Genomic DNA, 20,436 nt, shown 5'->3' with positions numbered 1-20,436 from the left:
CCTTCCTTTAGCACTTTTGACATTCATACTTTAACGGCAAACGTTTCGAAGGTGTCTTAGCTCAAAAAGACCTTCATCGTTGTACTCGACACACTCAAACAGTCGTACTTCAACTCATGGGTGGGAAAATGGAAACTACAGTTGTGCGTAATACGGTTGTGTTTGACTTGTTTTCGTGTATCGTGTTATTTAAGAAACATTTCACTGTGATAACTTCAGCAGTAATGTTTGCTTTCTTGTTATATCATTTAGTGACTGCAGAGCGACACAGAACTTTTGCAACTATTCCAGTATTGTATTATAATTTTTTTTGCAGAAACATTCGAGATATAAGTGATGTAGCTTTAATTAGATGTTTCCTAGCTTCATCTCATCATTTACCTTACCAACTCTTCTTATATTTTGCTTTATTAATTATATAAAGCTTTTGAGTATTTCAATTCGGATATTACTTGGAAGTATTGAAGAAAGTTGCACTGTATTCCATATCGTTGTTTAAACTGTTCAAATGGCAAATATCTGCCGTTGTTATCAATGACATCTTGCAAAGTAAGGGCACCCTTATCAACCCAGTCTTGATAGAAAAAAGTCTTACCGTCAAGATTTTTTCTAGTTTTGGACAATTACGAGAGCAAAAACGTACAATCACCATCTGCCAAATGTATGATCGTAGAGAAGATAGATTTATTATTAATTTGTCTAACGTCAGATGTCGGTTATAGGTCGTTAAAGAAACATTTCTAGGCTAATTTTGTATGCAATTGGTCGTTGTTTATCACCGTCAAAAATTACAGACAGAATTGGCCAACCGTTCAGTTTAGTCTCTACTGTAATGCAAACGAAGCAAAAGCACATATTATCCAAAGAACCCAATAGCAGTCAATAGCCCCATAAATCGTTGCTGCTTGTACTTAACCCTGACCGGACTTCGCTAATACTGCTCTTCAATTTATCATCAGTTTTAAATTCATAGACAGTCCTGTCAGCTTTTGTCTTTCTTATTGTGATGATATGGAAATTAAAGCGTCCCTAGTGGAAAAGCCCGGCCTCCAGAAATTATCAGCTGAACTTGACCCTGACAGAGTCGCCTAAACGTAATAAAATGCCCCATCATTTAAATGCAAATTGTTAACGCTCTGATGGGTTCGAAATTATGTTTCAACTTGCGTGTGTTTTAACGAAAATGCATTTCAAAAAGCTGGAAAGAAACCAAAGTAATATGCAATATTAATAACAAACAACACTCCCCCTATTTGAAAGTATTTGAATGATATAGAAATGGTCTTGGCTTTCAGTTATTTCTTATTCATCAGTTGTTTTGATTGTGCCTTAAACGAAAATCTGACAGATCCAACTAAATTGAAGAAAAAAGTACTTGTATAGGGCATTCTGGTATAAGTCCCCGCAAAGGGTTGTAAAGCGCATTAAGCGCATGGAAATGCGCTATATAAATACCGTTATTAACACGTCAGAGATATTATTCAATACTCTGATATTTCTTTAGTGAGAGTGTGGATAGACCCTGTACGGGGTTCGATCAAGACAGGAAGCTACGCGACCCTAACGAATTTCCTGCGCGGCTAAATTGTGCCCTTGGAACAAGGCAAGGTGTGAGCCAGTGGAATCATGCGCTTTGTCTTCATATTAAACCCAGTGACTTAAATTATTTTAAACCCAACTGCAAGATAGCCGGAAAATTGCACGCACAAGAGTCGATATGTCTGTGTCTTAGTGCTCAAAAACTTAAGCTATAAATAAATTCTGCATATTGCATTTACTATAGAAATGGTTTTCGATCAGAAAAATGGGTTATATATCATAAATTATTTTTTACAAAATACTTATGCTTTTTACCAATAAGTGTGAAATAATTTTGTGTATCCTTGGGATGAAAACTTTCCCATATTTAGATTCACTGGCAGAGAACATTAACGTCGAGTTCTGTTATTTTCAGCAACTTCTTCAAGCAGTGCAGATGCTGTCTCCATGTGTATTTGTCCTTGTGGGTCTAATACAACGAGCTCACCAAGTTCTTCATCCTTAATATCTTCCACTTCGAGCAGTTCCAATGTATGTTATTGCCCTTGCAGCACTACAGCGTCGGCTGCTTCTTTGATCTGTAAGTTAATGTGCCATAATTTTATCATTTCCAGTAGAGCTTATTATCTTTTATTATCCAACTTCGCTTACTTAGGTACAAATAATTTAGGCAACAATTTTATACTTGGGCATATTTTTGGAGTAAGTGGAAAACCGAAACAAAAAACAAGCGAGCACGATCTAATGTCGGGTCCATTTTTTGTATTTATTGCCCTGCGAGCCTGTGAAAATACATCAAAACTCGTCCAAATATACAGATAGACATGTATAGCGATACTACACAATTTTTAGGCATTTAAATTGTCTAGTAGATTGATGTGTTATCAGCTGATGATACAAGATTCTATTCCAAATGATTCTTTTCGGTTCATTCCTAATTCACACATGTAGGCTTGATATGCATTCTTTATAATCTTTCTGCAGAACAGTGTAAAACATTAATAATTTTATGTGGTTTGTGGTCTTTCTAGCAACTACTTCCAGTATAGTTGATGCCTCTTCCATGTGTGTATGTCCTTGTGGCTCTTCTTCAAAGGGGTCATATAGTTCTTCATTCCTGTACGATTCAGCGACTGTTGCAAACGTAACATCCAGCTCTTCATCTCTCTTCTCGTACAATTCAACGACTTCTGTGAACACTACATCCAGCCAGTCTGCTGCTCTGAGTTCCTCTGTGTGCTATTGCCTTTGTACCACAGCAACTTCAACTGTTTACACGTCATGTAAGTAAATGAACCTAAGGAACGTAGTTCATTCTTAGAAAAATAGACAATAAAAACAAACAAACTTATTGCAGTTCCGGTTTATGGATAAATTTAACGAAACAGTTAAAGTTTCAAAATTGTATTTGATATGATCCTGATTCGTGTTTGGTTTGGTTTAAATATCTTAATTTACATCCTTTGAATCTCGCTCGTGCAGGTAATGACGTATTACAGAAGCCACCTGTATGGTACCTCCGAGAGTGCAGTCTCCCTTTTACTGTTCAAAACCTCACAAAGTCTGTCTTTTTATCTGTTTCAGCGTCTCAGCTGTCTTCAATCATCGAGACTGCGTCAGTCAGTCCAGGTATGTCTAGCCAATCAGCTAATGGATCGGTGAGCGTCTCGCAGACCCATACCCCACCTCTAAATTTTTCGGCAAGTTCGTCAACAAGTGGACAAGTTGTCAGTGAGAGTGACTTCTTTTCACAGACACAAAGCACAACTCCGTCTTTTACAACAACGTCGTCAGCAAGTTTGCAGGTGTCCAGTGGGAGCGATTTCTTCTCACAGACCCAAAGCTCAACTCCGTCTTCGACAACAACGTCGACGTTAAGCTCGCCAGTGGCCAGTGAGAGCGGTTTCTTCTCACAGACTGAAAGCTCAACTCCGTTTTTGACAACAACGTCGTCAGCAAGCTCACAAGTGGCCAGTGAGAGCAATTTCTTCTCACAAACCCAAAGCTCAACTCCGTCTTCGACAACAACTTCGACGTCAAGTACACAAGTGGCAAGTGAGAGCAATTTCTTCTCACAAACCCAAAGCTCAACTCCGTCTTCGACAACAACGTCGACGGCAAGTACACAAGTGGCCAGTGAGAGTGATTCCTTCTCACAGACCCAAAGATCAACTCCGTTTTTGACAACAACGTCGCCAACAAGCTCACAAGTTGTCAGTGAAAGCAATTTCTTCTCACACACTCAAAGCTCAACTCCGTCTTTGGCAACAACGTCGTCAGCAATCTCACCAGTGGCCAGTGAGAGCGATTTCGTCTCACAGACCCAAAGCTCAACTCCGTTTTTGACAACAACGTCGTCAACAAGCTCGCAAGTTGTCAGTGAAAGCAATTTCTTCTCACAGATCGAAAGCTCAACTTCGTCTACGACAACAACGTCGTCAGCAAGCTCACAAGTTGTCAGTGAGAGCAATTTCTTCTCACAGACCGAAAGCTCAACTCCGTCTCTGACAACAACGTCGTCAGCAAGCTCACAAGTTGTCAGTGAAAGCGACTTCTTCTCACAGACCCAAAGCTCAACTACGTCTTTGACAACGTCGTCAGCAAGCCCACAAGTGGCAAGTGACAGCAGTTTCGTCTCACAGAGCGATAGTACAACTCGTTCTTTCACAACAACGTCGTCTACAAGTGCAATCCAAACGGAACCTACATCGCACAGTGCCACAGCAAGTCTCAGCCAAAACGTGTCGGTGTCCTCAAGCCAATCTACATCAGTGAGTCCAAGTGAATCGCAGTCCCAAAGTTCAACGCTGTCTTTGTCTACAAGTTCCTCGGTAACTGCAACATCGACCAGTAAAAATGGTTCCTTGACTACAAGTGCATTGGAAACTACCTCACCGTCCGTGAGTCAGAACATCTCGGCGTCAAAAAGTAAGTCCTCAAAGTTCCCTCGTCAATGCAATCGATTCTGTGTTAAAAGATAATATTATAGCTTTATGTTATTTAGGGGGATTTTTTGAAGTATATATTGATATAAATTAAATTACCTTTACCCTTTGGGAGGTTTTGGGCTTGAATCAAAACTCATCCTCCAGAGTGAGTGCCTAGCCTAGCCTTGCCTAGCCTAACCTAGCCTAACCTAGCCAGCCCAGCCCAGCCCAGCCCAGCCCAGCCCAGCCCAGCCCAGCCCAGCCCAGCCCAGCTCAGCCCAGCCCAGCCCAGCCCAGCCCAGCCCAGCCCAGTTTAGCCTAGCCCAGCCTAGCCTAGCCTAGTATAGCATAGCATAGCATAGCATAGCATAGCATAGCATAGCATAGCATAGCACAGCACAGCACAGCACAGCACAGCACAGCACAGCACAGCACAGCACAGCACAGCACAGCACAGCACAGCATAGCATAGCATAGCATAGCATAGCATAGCATAGCATAGCATAGCATAGCATAGCATAGCATAGCATAGCATAGCATAGCATAGCATAGCATAGCATAGCATTTTGTGGCATGGAATAGCATGGCATAGTCTAGCGTGGCTTGGCATGGCATGGCACGGCACGGCACGGTATGGCATGGCATGGCATGGCATGGCATGGCATGGCATGGCATGGCATGGCATGGCATGGCATGGCATGGCATGGCATGGCATGGCATGGCATGGCATGGCATGGCACGGCATTGCATGGCATGGCACGGCATTGCGTGGCATGCCATGGCACGGCACGGCATTGCATGGCGAAAGAACGGAAACGAACAAAGCACCTATATAATAACTAATTTTAATTGCAAAAATTAATATTATTATACAATCCTGTTTACGCTCATTCTGGTAATTATCTCTCTTACGATATTGACTTGTGTTGTCATTTTTTTTTCACCTTAGCTACAATGAATCCTGTGCAATCTACTGCGGGTAAGTTGCTTCTGTTTTCATTACTCTGCTTATCTTATAATTTTTATCTTATAATTCTTAAAACTGCCACATACCTGATCTTTACGTTTTTCTCTTTGTTTTCAGTTACAACAGCTCCAACTCCAACGAGTGAGTAGTGTTAAGATCATCAATCCTTTACATGTCTGTTGATCTAAATTATTTTATGAAGAGCCCGAGATGCAGTATAATGTCAATATAAATGCCGTGAATCTATTATTGTACTTAATCCAGTTACTCAGGATTATAAGGGCTCCCTTTACGTAACTTTCTGTTTTTCAAACTATTTATGAGATTTAAGCCTGGTTTTCACTAGCGACGCAAGCACAAGCGCAAGCACAAAGGCAAACACAAAGGCAAGCACGCGAACAGGAAAATAGAATGACCTTTGTGCTTGTGCTTGAGACAAGATCAAGCATAAGCATCAAAATGCATTTTGTTTGTGCTTTTGCTTGCGTCGAAGCCGAATTCACGGTAAAATTATAGTTGTTTTCCTTACCTTATGCTTGCGCCGCTAGTGAAAACCAGGCTGTATAGAAGGCTGCTTTGATTTGAGTTAAAAAGTTATTAAAATTTAAGTAATGCAAGTCATTTTTATTAACGAATGGATCAATTCTTCTTTGATTGGTATTTATTTCTGACAACCAAGCGGAACGTCATAGCTAAAGCAGTTCTTGATTATAGCTTTCCATGGTTTGTAATGAAATAAACTAAAATAATTGTCCTTGCGGAAGTCAACAATTCTCTATCAATGTCTTTATAAAAAAGTGCGATGTTGATTTCGATCTTAATAACTTTTTATTCCAAGCCACTCCATACGAGAGCAACATGTATCCTTATGGCCCGGAGCAGAATGATAATGAATTTCGTCTTGAAGACTCTCCTTATTTCTCTTATTACCACTGCTTGAAGATCGACACGGACTGGACTGGATTTCCATTCTTCTCGGAGAGGCATTACAAGTTGTATGTAAGTATCTGTCATGATTCAAAAATGACTTTCGTCTGTAAAACCGCGCGAAAATGTACAGGAAAGATGATTTACAAATGTAAAACACGGATGTAAATTGAATTCGCCTTCTTTCTATGAATGTGAATAATTTTTCCTTGTAGAAGAGAGGCGCAGTTAGTGTATGGACTCAGTTTGTGTTCTGTTGACTTCTTAGGCAACACATATCACTTTTGCTATTTCAATGCCCCTCTCCACCCAGAAGACATTATAAATGGAGTCCGGTGGATTTTTTAGGCAACCTATTAAAAACTTGGGGTACATTCAATATACGGAAACAGGGCTAATAAACATATAAGCACCACCCTGATAAGGTACCCTTGACTAAAAGTGCTATACTCTCCCTTTGCCGTACAAAAGTTTACGTTGTGTGAATTAATCTCAATTATTTTACTTCATTTTATAGATATGTCGCAATGGTTTAATCCAACTGAATTATGAATGGAGCTGGTGGTGGCCGCGGAAGTTTGGTGTCTACTGGTGGTTGAGAAATATGGCTGTTATTGCACCGTTCTGGGCCACCACTGATATGAATTTTGCCTTTAGAGCCAAACACTCAAAGGTGTATTATCAAGTGTACACGCCTAAAAGCAAGGGAAGCTCTTCCGATATCATCAGTAAGGCCACAGAGCATGTGCAACGTTACACTAAAGAATTTGCCAACTTTGAAGCCACTTGGGTTCTTGTTGTGACATGGGAAAAGCTCTGCCCTTACGTCTATTACCGATATTACTACTACTACTATTACTATGGCGAGAACTTTCCATTAAACTGCCCCTGGGTAAGCATTTACTTTTTACTTCTCAAACTCATTAATAATTCATAAAGCTAACACAATGAAAATCATAACCGTGACGGTGGTTTGGATACCCGATCTTAATTAGCATAGATTTTTTCGAGTTATTTCTCCGTTTACTCCTTGGTTTTTATTTCGATTGAGAAGATTTATCAAGCACTCGAGACAGTGTTTCATCGGCTATCCAAACACCTCAAATTTCGTTAAAAATACTCCGCTTCGTGTCGTATTTTCAACTCTCTTCTCGGTGTTTGGATAGCCTGATGAAACACTGCCTCTCGTGTTTGATATATTACATCTACACATATTTCCGTTATTTCTTTGATTATTTCTATTTATTGAAATTAATGTCTTATATGTTTACGTAACCCGTAACAGCCGATCCTAGTCGAGCTTAAAATGCCAGTTTAGAGTTGCTTTAGTCACTGTGCACAATATTTTCTACATTTTCGTACTCTTTTCTCTTGCACATTGATTTAGGTTCTTCCATTTCTTTGTTTTGTAACAGAGAAAAAAAAATGAAAATATTGAAGGAACCATAGCTATGGGTGCATCATTTTAGTGATCAAATATGGGCCCGCAATTTTTACTTTCCTTTTTCTTGCAGAGTAACACTTTTCAAGCTGTGATAATAACGGATGGATTTAACACATTCCTGATGTACAATTACCCTTATGGCGGAATTCAATGGGTGATTCCAGCAGATCCGTAAGTTTATTTGCATTAGTCCCATTATGCTTCTAGAGACTGACTTAGTTTTGTAAACCATTTTTTAAACCAATTAATCCATCCATTCAGGCATTGATCGACCAACCAACCAATCAATCAGCCAGCTAAGCAACTAACCAGCTAACCAATAAATCGATCAACCAGCAAGCCCACAAACTAACTAACCAACCAACCAAACAACTAACCAACCAACCAAACAACCAACCTAAAAATCCTACAAAAGTGTATTTTTCATTGTATTTTAAAAAACCTTGTCACAAGGTGATAATCATTAAACCTTGATTAGTCCCAAAACATTTCCTAACATTTTTAACGAATTCTGAGGGTGCTGACGTTACGAATTATTAATAACCTAACCGATTATTACATTACGGTCATGATTTCTATTAAACTCATATTTTCCTGTTGTCGTTATTGTTGATGTTTTGGCCACTGACAACGTAAAGAAAGAAATGTTGATATTAAGCTCTATTTTTCTAGGACGGATTACCGTTACTGGACAAACTACTACGGTCTTCCTGTCGCTGGCTGGAATGCAGGAGATGATGGTACAAACTATCACAATCTTAAAGGGTAACAAAGTTGTGCAAATTTGTGTCTTTATTATGTGGTAAAGAACATAACAGCATTATAGTTATCAATTGGTAGCGGAGCTCTCGCGCGAGCGGAGCATCATAGCTAAGCCAAATTGATAAATCCCTCAAGCCGAGAAATTTTGGCAAGTCGCCAAACTAGGTAGTACGCACGGATTAGGCCTGGGGACGAGTTGCCGCGTTGTATTAGCTGAATGAAAAACGAAACGAAAACACAGTCAAGATCTCTCTCATACAAAGCTTTTCGCATCCTGGAAAGTTATGACGAATGGTTTATGTTCACAGGAAGACCCGAAATAATTGCGGGGCTAAAGATAGTATTTTGTGAACAAGTAAAAAAGACATTTCTCCCGTTGAACAACAGACATGATAATGAATTGTGCTGAGCCGATCAAGTTCCACTGAAGTAAAAGTAAAAGACTGTCAAAAGCTACACGAATAAAAAGAAAGAAATTGATCTTCGCTGATAATTCGTATGTCAGCGGTGTTGGAGTAAGGTTTTATGACACTGCCGTTTCGTCTCCAATTGTTACTTTTTTGGTTCTTTTCTGACTTACAGAACTATTACTTTAATTTACTGACTTTTAGGGTTACCTTGAATTTGGAAGTTATTTTGTAGTTCAGAAAAATGGCTTAAAATATCGTAGAATTATTTTCACATATGTAGAATCACCAGAAACTCGATGGAAAACAAACAGTAAATTTAATGTGCTCGTCCGTTAAAGAGCCATTTCACACACTAGATCACACTACACTTTGAATACATAATCGAGAGCCTTATATCTAATGACAACACCCGATTGGCTCACACACTCTCTAGAGAATCCACGCACGCACGTTCGACTGCTCGACACTACAACATATTTCTACTGCTACACATAAGTAATAAAAACATTTTCAACATGTATAGTATAAAGCAGTAAAAATGCCAGTATAAAACTGAAAAGTTTACTTTTATTGTTGCTTATATATTTCAGCTCAGGTACATTTGGAATGTATAACCTTGACAAGAAGGAAGGGAATACGGGAACACTGGGAAGATACTTTTGGAGGATCGAAAACAGCGATGGGAGAGGCGCACTGGAGAAATGCTTTACATGGGCTGTTCTTAATCAATTGGCCAACTATCGTTTCTGGTACTACCACCTCATAAAATCGGATTGGCGGATGGCGTGTCCTTGTACGATGTGGCAGGCGTGGTTGGATTGGGGAAGATTCTCTTGGAACTGGCGGTATTCGTGGCCAGAAATATGCTATGAGTCCACGCGTTCCAAGTTCATATATTATTATTCTCCGCACACAGGATTAGTAGGTCTTTTGTTGAGGCAGGAGTGCTGCTACTCCACACAATGGGAAGATTGGGGTTCTCTCAAGATTGGTCCACCTGATGGTGGCCGCGTGAAAGTCACAGCTTTCCATTACTGGTCCAATCGCGTAAAAACGTTCTACACGGACGAGGAGGCCTACAAATATTGCTGTGTTGACATACCGTGGTGCAATGTGTTTTACTTTTATCGTCCATCAGACGACTGTTCCCGTTACATACCACCACCAAGACGTAAGTTTTACTGCAAATTGCCTTATGTTGTCATGTCATGTCACGTAATGACAAGCCACGTTACATCACGTCACGTCACGTTATGCCGTACGATTCGTTTGTTTGTTCATTTATGTTTAATCGATTAGCTAACTCGCATAGGTCCAGAACCCTATGAAAGACGTTACGCTCGTTTAGCAATGTGGAAGTAAGTTGTATTCATTCAGCGTTTTCGTTTCTATTTGTGTTAGTTTTTACAGTGACGCTCTCCTCCTCCAGAAATTCCTGTTAAAATACACGTTTTCGTTGCATATTCAGGTTGGTTCTGGGGTGATCCTCATATCAAGACACTGGATAACGGGAATTATACTTTTAATGGACTGGGCGAATATGTCATGATTGATGCTCAAAATGGAACATTCCAGCTACAGGCCAGAACAAAACTTGCACAAGGAAATTCAACAACAGCAACTATCTTTTCAGCCGGAGCTGCTAAAGAAGAAAATACGAGCACCATTGAAGTCCGAGTGAAGGAAGGAGGTGAGGGGTACATTAGACTACCAAGTAAATGTGTCTTTTTCTCTTGTCAATCCCTCAAACCTCTATACTTTGAAATATTTAGAAAGTGGATGGAATGTTTCTGACGCAACGGTAGTTCCATAACTAGCATAACTGAAAATGGCAGTAGAAGTAACATTTAATGGGCAACACGATAGTAAACAGAAACAAAAAAGAGAGAAACAGGCAAAACTAGATTGCAAATTTGGTGTTTTCTGTGCACGAAAAAAGCATTTTGTGGGCCTAGCTTGTTTTGCTAATTTAATTGCTATGGAAAATTTGATTCAATTTCTTTATTGATTAATACGTAAAGGTTTTCACAGAGCATAGCGTTTAACTCAAAACGCAGTTTATTTGGTCCAGTTTTTAAACTCAATTTTCTTACTCTGTTTTAAGGTGGATTAGAAATTCTGATAGACCAGGAAATCTACAATGGCTGCAACAACCTGACAAACCAAACAGTAGAAGTTGGCAGAAACCTTTCAGTCTCAAAACCAGAAGAAAACTGTACATGTTTACAAGTTTCTTTTCCATCAACAATGTCGGTGAAGTTCTGCGTGAAAAAGGGAATGATGTCATTCGTGGTAACTCCGGCAGAGGTTTACAAGAATACCACCAAAGGATTGCTGGGAACGTGGAACGATGACCCGGATGACGACTTCACATTGCTTGATGGGAATGTTTTGTCAGCATCATCAACATTGAGGGAGATTCACTTCGGGTTTGGTGTGAAATGTAAGTTAATTAGCAGCAATTATCTTTATTGGAAGTTATCTTTCATAGGATAGTTGTGTGACCCCTTGTTAAATTGTTCAAGGATAAGTTAAAAGACTCTAGTGTTATTCAAGAAACTCAGTAAGTAGACACTCTGAAAGAAACGAAAACTTCCCTTTTTGTTAAAACAATTACATTGACAGATCAACGCAAAAGCCCTACCTATTGCTTATTATCTTTTCCTTATTTCTCTCTAATTGGACCAAAATAATTTTTTTTTAAAAATATCTGGAATTACGGTTCAAAAAGATCGTGCAACCTTCACAAGAAACCATAATAGCTCTCCTAGAACATTAAGTTTCCACGGCGATCCACTCTGAATAAAAGCAACGACACCTGTTGTGATCGAAGTTATTTCTTTGTGCTTATTTTGTCGATTTCCTTTTAGGGCAAATCAATCAATCCCAGTCATTGTTTACTTACGCCTACAATGAGAGCGTAGATACTTTTGCCGACCGCGATTTCGAGCCCATGTTTGCGGATAACATCACGTGGCATAACGACAGCTTAAGAGAAGAAGCTGAAGCCCAGTGTGGAGATGATCACGAGTGCCTGTTTGACGTAGCTTCCACTAACGACCTGTCTATTGGCTTGGTAACAAAAGATATAAGCGTTCAATTGGTCAACGAGTCGAACGCACTCAGTAAGTCGCCTAGAATACTCAGATAAGGAGAAATCTGCACAGAAATGAATTGTTGTTTTCGCCATTGTCACAAAAACTGTTTGTTTTAATGAAAAACATCATAATATTTCCAAATATTAAAGCAGGCAGAAAGAGGTGTTTTATTGAAATCTAGCTTCGTAGGGCTGTTTTTTACAATTGAGTTATTATGAAATTATGTTTGAGAAAATTACAATATTTAGTATATTGTCGCCATGTTTGTGTCTTTCTTTGGGGTACCAATAATAAAAAAGCAGTAAAATTGTGCAATAAGTAAAAGGGCTTTTACCCCAAATGTCATTCTCATTCATTTAAAAACGCTTTTGATATCTTGTTAATTATTACTACGTTTGACAATTAATAATCGTCCTGTTAACCGGATTCGGATTTCATTTTACATATTTGGCTGGTACGTAAGATAATTACTTTATTGTCATACGTTGACGTGATGTATTTCCTTCGCAGACAACTTCCCACCCAAGATAGTAACCGCTTCAAATGTAATAAATGCCACACTTTATGAAACAGTTAAGCTGAATATCACCGCTGTGGATAACGATACGATTACGTTTCGTGTAATTAACAAGCCTGCAGGAGCCACAGTGAACCAAAGTGGAAACGTGCTTTACTTTACTTGGAATGTTACCTCATCACAAAAGGTAGGCTTTACTTAGGCGTTTTTGTTAAAATACAAAAATGAAAAACATTCGTATGAGTTATAATAGAGCATGAATGGTTTTTTTTTTGGAAGATAAACACACTTTATTGATACACTTAAAAACACGTACATTACTACAATTACATACACTATTGGAGATTTTACATGATTAAAGAAAAACAAAACAACAACAACAACAAAAGTACAAAAGGAGTCCATGCATTAGCTAAAAGTATTAAATAAAAAAAAAAAAAAATATATATTCGTTTTGAGAGCAATTTTTTTGAAGTAATTCGCTACAGTGACCTTGTATTATTATTATTATTTAGATAAACAGCTTTACGTTTGAGTACATTTTTCTATTTCCATTGTAACGAATGGTTACGAATGGACACATCCATTTGCAGTGAAACCGTATTGTCTTTGGCATGCAACTTTGCAATTATTGCAGTGTAATAGTAGTAGCAAAAATTACATAACATTTGGCTTTCAAGCTCATCAGATGAAGCGTGCGGAATTTCGACCCATTTTGCGTAGTGGGCCCGCAAAAGCGGAACTTTGTGATCATTTACATTCTTTGACAATCCAAGCAGTCGCATTCATCGCGTGCATCTTACAGACCATCTTTTACAACATGTGTACTCACGCCTGCCACCTTAACATCTTCCAACAAACCTCCAATATTCAACTTGAAACGGAAGACCCTGCACTTACACTACCAGACCATCGGAACGTTCCACTTTCCCCAGATCTGCCTCCTCAATCCCTTCTTTTCAGGGCATGATCAGTATCCTGTGCAGTAGCAACCTTCTATACTTCACTAAACCTGGTCTAGCTCACATATCACCACCTCCTCCGGAAGGGACTTATCAACCGTCACACGCAACTCCTGCTAGCTACACTTCTGAGTCTTTCCCGTGTCTTGAAAACCGGTTTGACCACACTCCTCCTCTCTGCTGTCTAGGTAGCATATCAGCCTAACTGAAGGGCAAACATGTAACTATGTAACCAACCATGTAACAGCATGTGACAGTGGCTTCTGTAGACAAATCTTTGATCTGTTGAAGTTTTTAAATGATATTAATTGGCAGATTTCTTTGCGCAACTTGCGAAAAATAAACATTTTGGGGAAAGATCAGGTTTAGTTTATTTTTTCGTGTCTTCAGAGGCAAACTGTTCACGCGGAAGGTGAGTAACATTTGCAGTTACCTTTCTATTTAATTGCAGTTCAATTTGTCGTTTGTTGCCACCGACGACAAAGGCGCAAGTGCCACCTGGAGTCCGACTATCAACATGTGCGCATGCGACCATGGCGGTCAGTGTGTGCCACCCGAAGAAGGCGACATTGTCAACACTGACAGCAAATTTGTATACTTGGGCTGCGCATGTCAGGGAGGTTACACCGGTAGGTTCTGTGACAGTGACATTGATGCCTGCGAGATGAATGGTCAGCCGTGCTATACAGGAGTTGACTGCATTGATCTTCCACCACCAGCCAATGCTAGTGGATATAAATGCGGACCTTGTCCATCTGGATATACTGGAAATGGCGCTCAGTGCGTGGGTGAGTTTACATGACAACATATTAAACAATTATAATAAAAATAAAAATAAAAATAATAAATGTTGTTTATAGTGGTCATGCACTTAGCTTCATATCTCTACGAGATAGCTATTTACAGGCATGCCACTGAAACAGAGGAAACAAATGTTTTAAATGAACATAACAAGTTTAAAAATCAACTGGCAGGAGGCAGACCAGTTAGCTATATACAAAGCGTGACCGAGGATTTGAACACGGGACGACCGAGAAACAAATCCAGCTAGTGGCTAGGACAAGTCTTGAACCGGGGACCTCCGGATTACAACAACAGCGCCCTTAACCACTCGGCCACGCTTGCCTCCAACGTGAGGCTGAGCGCGATGACACTACCAAAACAACTAGTTTTTCTTTTAAGAAACGTAGCTTCGAAATATGGAAATTTAAAGCGTTAGATTGCTTATTTATAGACGTCATGTATGACAGTGATTTGAGAATTTTCCCAGCTATATTCTTACCTTGTTTTAGGTCCTGTTTCCTGTTTTAGATAAGCTCCTGTTAACTTCGTTTTAACTCTTGTTTTCTTGGTTATTTTTCTTACTTTTCATCATTATGTCTTCATTTTCCCAGACATTGATGAGTGCCAAAGTAATTCAACGAACGTGAACGACTGTGAACAACTTTGTATAAATCTGCCAGCTTCTTTCTTTTGTAAATGTCACGATGGATTCGAACTTAATGCTGATGGCCATAGTTGTGATGGTAAGACATGTCTTGTAGCTAGTGGATTTGCACAGCTTATGTGTGAAGTTATTTAATCGCTCTTTTAACACGTCTAATTCTTTGTTTTTCATCTCTGAGGTTTGTTTATAATCGTTACAATATCATTCCTGTTCTATTTATTTCTCGACTACTCGTCTTGCCAGAAATGAGCCAATAGAAATAGCGGACTTTAAGGGGAGTGGACAGAAGTAAAAGTGCCGCTATCATGCTCGAAAAAAGCCGATTGAGCTGTTACAGTAAAGGGGACACCCCCGGGCCCCACTTCTAGATAAACTACTTTACAGAAACCTTTAGGTTGCAGTCAAACTGACAGCAAAATTTTTTAAAAATTACAAATTAGTCTTTTAGCAAGCTAGGTAGTCTGTTTATTGTTTTTAGTTGTTATTTAGCTAGATTAGTTTATTAGTTTTACTTTGTTAGATTTTTTAATGTGAGGGCCAAAATTTTAAAAGTGAATGTTCACTTTTATGTGTTACCCTCTTTAAATAAAGACCTTCTTCTTCTTCTTCACAAAGAATTTAACGCGCTCTGTCGACTTCCTATGGAATATTAAACTAATTATTTTAAATTACTTTACCAATAGATATTGATGAATGCCAGCCATCAAATGACTGCATGCAGAAGTGTAACAACACTGTTGGTAGCTACAACTGTTCATGTAACGAGTTTTTTAAACGTGATCCTGCTGACTGGAGAAAGTGTGTCGGTAGGTCTTTGAAATCTATGGTTAACTGTTTCTATTTCTTACAGTGGGTGACGTCAATATTATAATGAAGAATATGATTTAAAATTATCTTTTACAATATATATAGGCCATGTCCATATTTTATTGTGCAGGAGGTCGAGGGTTCGAACCCCAGGCCGGACCAACACTCGGGGCCTCAAAATAACTGAGTAGAATCTCCTGCCTTTGTAATTACAGTTGGGTCTAATCTTCTCGGAAAAGGACGATAAACCGTATCCTGTATCTTCTGTCTTGTATCATGGGACGTTAAAGAACCCACACACTATTCGCAAAGAGTAGGGGACGAAGCTCCCGGTGTTGTGGTCTGGCCTTTGTGTGTAGTAAATTAAAGTATGTGTACTGCGCATTTGAACATATGCATATAGAAAATGCGCTATATATACCGTATGCATTATCATTATAATTATCTTGATTACGAATGACTCGTTTTTTACAGCTGAAAACCCTTGTTCTTCTGGTCATGGCTGCGAGCATGTTTGCTTCAAAGGAAGCAATAACCAAGCAACATGCGTCTGCTTTGCTAACTACGAGTTGGAGGATGATGGGAAGACTTGCAGAGGTAATGCTTGATAACTTAATTTTGTATTGAACACCATAATTTGCACTGAGAATCGATTTACTTTATGCAAGTGCATAAAGAGAGAAGAGAAACACTTGTACGAGGAGTTACGCGTTTGTTGATTATTTTCTTACCTCACATCCACACGCGTTCGTATAAAAAAATTATTAATTATCTATCAATTTTTCTCCTTTTAACTTAGACATCGATGAATGTGACCCAGCTAATCCTCTCCATCGCTGCAGCCAGATTTGTGAAAACACTGCAGGAAGTTATAAATGTTCATGTCAGAAAGGATTCGAATTGAACAAAGATGGTTACGAATGCGAAGGTATTTGACGTTTAATCGTTAAATCTTGTTTCATAATTTACTGTTTAATTATATAAGTATAATTATATAGGTACAGTCGAAGCTCTCATAAGCGTACACCCTCGGGACGCGAAAAAAGTGTCCGCAACTGGAGCTGGCCGCTTACGAGAATGGTTCTTGTAAGCGGCCACTAGAGGTGTAGGGGATAGATGGCCGCTTACGGGAGCTTGCCCAGCTAACATAATGGTAATATGCATGTTAGTGGTGTTTCGAAATGTAACCGGACGTGGATGACGACAAAACAAACACTGAAATATGGTACTGTACTGTAATTACAGTAAAATCATTGTGACGAACGGCGATGTGAAGTTGATTGATTAATACAAGATACAGAGGTTTTTTATATGATTTTCTTTGCGGTGTCCGCTTACGGGAGCTTAAAAACAAAGAAAAAGTCTAAGTCGTAATCTCGGAAAGTGTCCGCGGCCGCTTACGGGAATGTCCGCTTACGAGAATGTAAAAATACAGAGTTTGTATGGGAGTAAAAACGGGGTTTCTAACAAGGTGGCCGTAAGTAGAGCTGTCCGCTTACGAGAGTGTCCGTTAAGAGAGCTTCGACTGTATAAGCGGCCGATCAGTAAACATAGCTTACTTAACTGGACTAAAATCAAATATATTTTAATATTATCTCAAAAATTTCGGAATAGTTTATGTTAATTTTACTTTTAAGGAAATTTAAAGGCGGCGGTTAAGACGATAGACATTAAAATTAGCTGCGTTACTAATTGATTGTTTTATATATTTAACTAGATGTCAATGAATGTCTGGATGAAGACACGTACAACTGCACGGATGAATTCCACAAGTGTGTCAACACTCGCGGCTCGTACAAGTGTGAATGTGAACAAGACCTGTACTTTATCGATGGGAAATGCAGAGGTAATCAGCGAAGGATTAGAGTGCAATTCTCTAGCAATTCTCTATGAGCGAATGCTCACCGAGGCTCAGCAGAGTTGACTATCGTTCATAGAAAACGAGGGAAAGTAGTTTAATTGTTTTACTAGACACTCTAAAAGATTGCAATTGTAGCTTTTATCCAGATATTAAGAATAACTTTCTCTTTTAAAGGTCATGTTACACGAGGCAACTCTTCCTGCAACTTGCAGCTACATTGCAAGTTGCGAAAAAAATTCATGTGTAACACCCATTTGGGCAACCTGCAATGCAACAAAACGTTGCGTTACAAGTTGCAAGATAAGTAGAACCGTCCTCTTCTTATGGCAACGTTGCAAGACAAGTTGCTGCGTGTGACATGTCAAGCGCAACTTGCAACGCAGTTGAAAGCAGCCAGTCAGGGATCGCCTTTCGCTTGGGGGAGATTTCGGGATTACAAGATAATAATTTTTTAACGGGTGCTTTGCAAGTTGCGATCAAAGATTGCGAGCGTGTGCCACCCAGTCACAACCTTTCCACACCTAACCTTGTTCCTTGTTTCTTTTTGATTTATTAGTATCACTTTAGGGGTTCTAACTTTGTCAGGTATTATTTTCAAGTTCCCGTTAAAGAAAAGAAAATTGATAATCGAAAAATTAATATTACATTAAAATAATATGTTGAATATATTTAGGTCTGGAGAGGAATCAGACAGTGCCCAAGCTAGAGCTTCCTGAACCGCGTACGCCATCAAAGAAAGAAGAAGAGGAAGCTGTCCAGTTCTCAATTCCACGTACAAACGGCGTAAGTAAAAACAACATACGGGTAGGCCTCGTGGTTGCCCGTCGGAACTTGTAGCTGGTTCTTTTTTTAATTTAACATGCGCAATACGTATCACAAATCTACCATTCGCTGAATAATTCTTAACTTAAAATCTTTGGCTTAATTTCCACTTACTTCCGTAATTCGACTGCTTTGAATCCAACGACCGCTAAAGAAAACCGCTTTTTGTCCTCTGAGACAAGAGTTTCCGTCCTCCTTTATTTATTGACTCCAAAAGCACTTATTTCACTTATCCTTCCTCTGAGTAAAAATTCTTTAGACGAGAATATCTCTCGAATAATAACTAAGCATAAAGAAAACTTGCGAATCATTTCAAACTTCAACGGAAACGTGCCGAGTCCGTAATGGCCGTAATGGCCGGGTGACACAAGGCTGTCAAGAAAACTCCTTCTCACGAAAGCTTTTATTAACCTCTTCTTTGACAGTTTGAATGGGATTTTGATAAAGACAAGTCTTTCAAAGAAAAAATGGCGTCTGTCGCAACGGATTACTGCACTGACAACAGAACAAGCTGCGCATTAAAAGACGCAAGGCGAAAAAGGTAATTATGATAAATACATATTAATTCATTTATTAAATCTAGACTGCTTCGTTCCTTGAGTTAAAATTGTAATTATCTTGATGCAAAGTGACTATCCTTACAATAGAAGTAGATATCTGTTGATTCAAAAGTTTGAATTATGGTTCATGACCGGAAAGTGAACGTACAAATGATTCTGTAAATAATGAGCTTGTATCTATATATAGCAAGTAGAACTGAGAACTTAAAAATCTCAGTGAAATGTTTATTAACTACAATCTTGGACAAAACTAGTTGACACATACGCATTTCACGCATTTTTCGCAAATGACTCGACTTGCAAGCGGGTTAAAATATCTTATCCCCCTCCCCCCTACTCAATGTTGTTTCTTGTGGTTTGCGGCTCGACAGGCTTTGTTTTAAATACACTAACGCATTACCAACATTGAAATGGGGGGGGGGGGGGGGAGGGGGTTGCAAAACTGAACTCCGTTGGCCAAATAAGTGGAAATTTGCTAAGTGTTTCCACAGTTTTGTCCAAGATTGTAGTATTAACAAGCATCTTGAATTATTTAATTGTAAGGGCGACGGCAATCACGAATGATTTCCTATTACCTAGACGGAATAGAACTGTTTGGCAGTGGGCTGCAAAAGTTATACAGCATATTCAGGAAAAAAAGATAACCGGTAAAACAGATGCCTCAAAACGATCTGCATAGCCTTTCCTTGCATATTTTGAGTGCGTTTTTTGTTTTGTTTTCAACGTCTTCACCTCTGAGGCCAGTTTTATGTTCAAAAAGCTAAAATAGGTAAAATAAACACTTCATGAAATAAGTGTATTCTATAAATTTTATTTATCAGACGTTCCCCGCTTTCCGAGCTCTACACCGCTGACCAAGTTCACCTACTGCCTGGTTACCCTAGCAACACGTCGGGCTCTCTCCAGGTAGTGTTTTACGTGCAGCAGCCTCTTGGACTTTTCATCGGGAACTTTTCAGTCCTGCCTCGCGACACACTGGCTGACATTGTTACAACTCACAAGCCCGTGCTTGAGACAGCTATTGGAGCAAACATCTCTGATATAGAAGCTTTCTTCAAACCTACCATGGCGCCGACCACGTCACAAACAGCAGGAACAGTTGAGCAAAGCAGCAATGATTGGAAGTGGATTGCGATTGGTGTTAGTATAGGAGTGGTCGTCATCATCATAATTATCGTGATCGTGTTTTGGTGGTAAGATATTTGTTGATGATCCATTTTTATATTTAAGAACTTTTGGTGATATAATTTGTGCATTTAAACCTAAACCGCAAAACGAACATGATCGATTTCTGGCCCTCTTAGATGTTCTACGCTTATCAGTTAGTATGCATCGAAGGAAGTTTCTCGTCCGCAAGTTTTCTGCTGTTGTCAGGGGTGACAGCTA

The 20,436-nt window shown here is 39.3% G+C and overlaps 2 protein-coding genes across 2 annotated transcripts in view; both read left to right on the top strand.

The window, feature by feature from the left end:
- The window catches only part of LOC144650725 (uncharacterized), a 137,693-nt gene that overhangs the window by 24,679 nt on the left and 92,578 nt on the right, over nt 1-20,436 (top strand). The window contains 12 exon segments of the mRNA XM_078510467.1: nt 1,955-2,119; nt 2,571-2,822; nt 3,124-4,467; nt 5,416-5,445; nt 5,551-5,574; nt 6,272-6,432; nt 6,878-7,252; nt 7,875-7,975; nt 8,477-8,569; nt 9,567-10,147; nt 10,445-10,666; nt 11,081-11,419. Coding sequence (XP_078366593.1) covers nt 1,955-2,119; nt 2,571-2,822; nt 3,124-4,467; nt 5,416-5,445; nt 5,551-5,574; nt 6,272-6,432; nt 6,878-7,252; nt 7,875-7,975; nt 8,477-8,569; nt 9,567-10,147; nt 10,445-10,666; nt 11,081-11,419 — 3,687 coding nt within the window.
- The window catches only part of LOC144650764 (uncharacterized), a 68,965-nt gene continuing 64,842 nt past the window's right edge, over nt 16,314-20,436 (top strand). The window contains exon 1 of the mRNA XM_078510512.1: nt 16,314-16,404. The gene's annotated coding sequence lies outside the window, so the exon portion shown is untranslated. The remainder of the gene's footprint in view (nt 16,405-20,436) is intronic.

The sequence above is a fragment of the Oculina patagonica genome, chromosome 4, assembly GCF_052425735.1.
Source record: "Oculina patagonica isolate OP01 chromosome 4, crgOcupat, whole genome shotgun sequence".
In the NCBI taxonomy this organism is placed as follows: domain Eukaryota; kingdom Metazoa; phylum Cnidaria; class Anthozoa; order Scleractinia; family Oculinidae; genus Oculina; species Oculina patagonica.
Note: the sequence above shows the minus strand (reverse complement) of the source record. Positions and strands in the feature narration are given on the sequence as shown.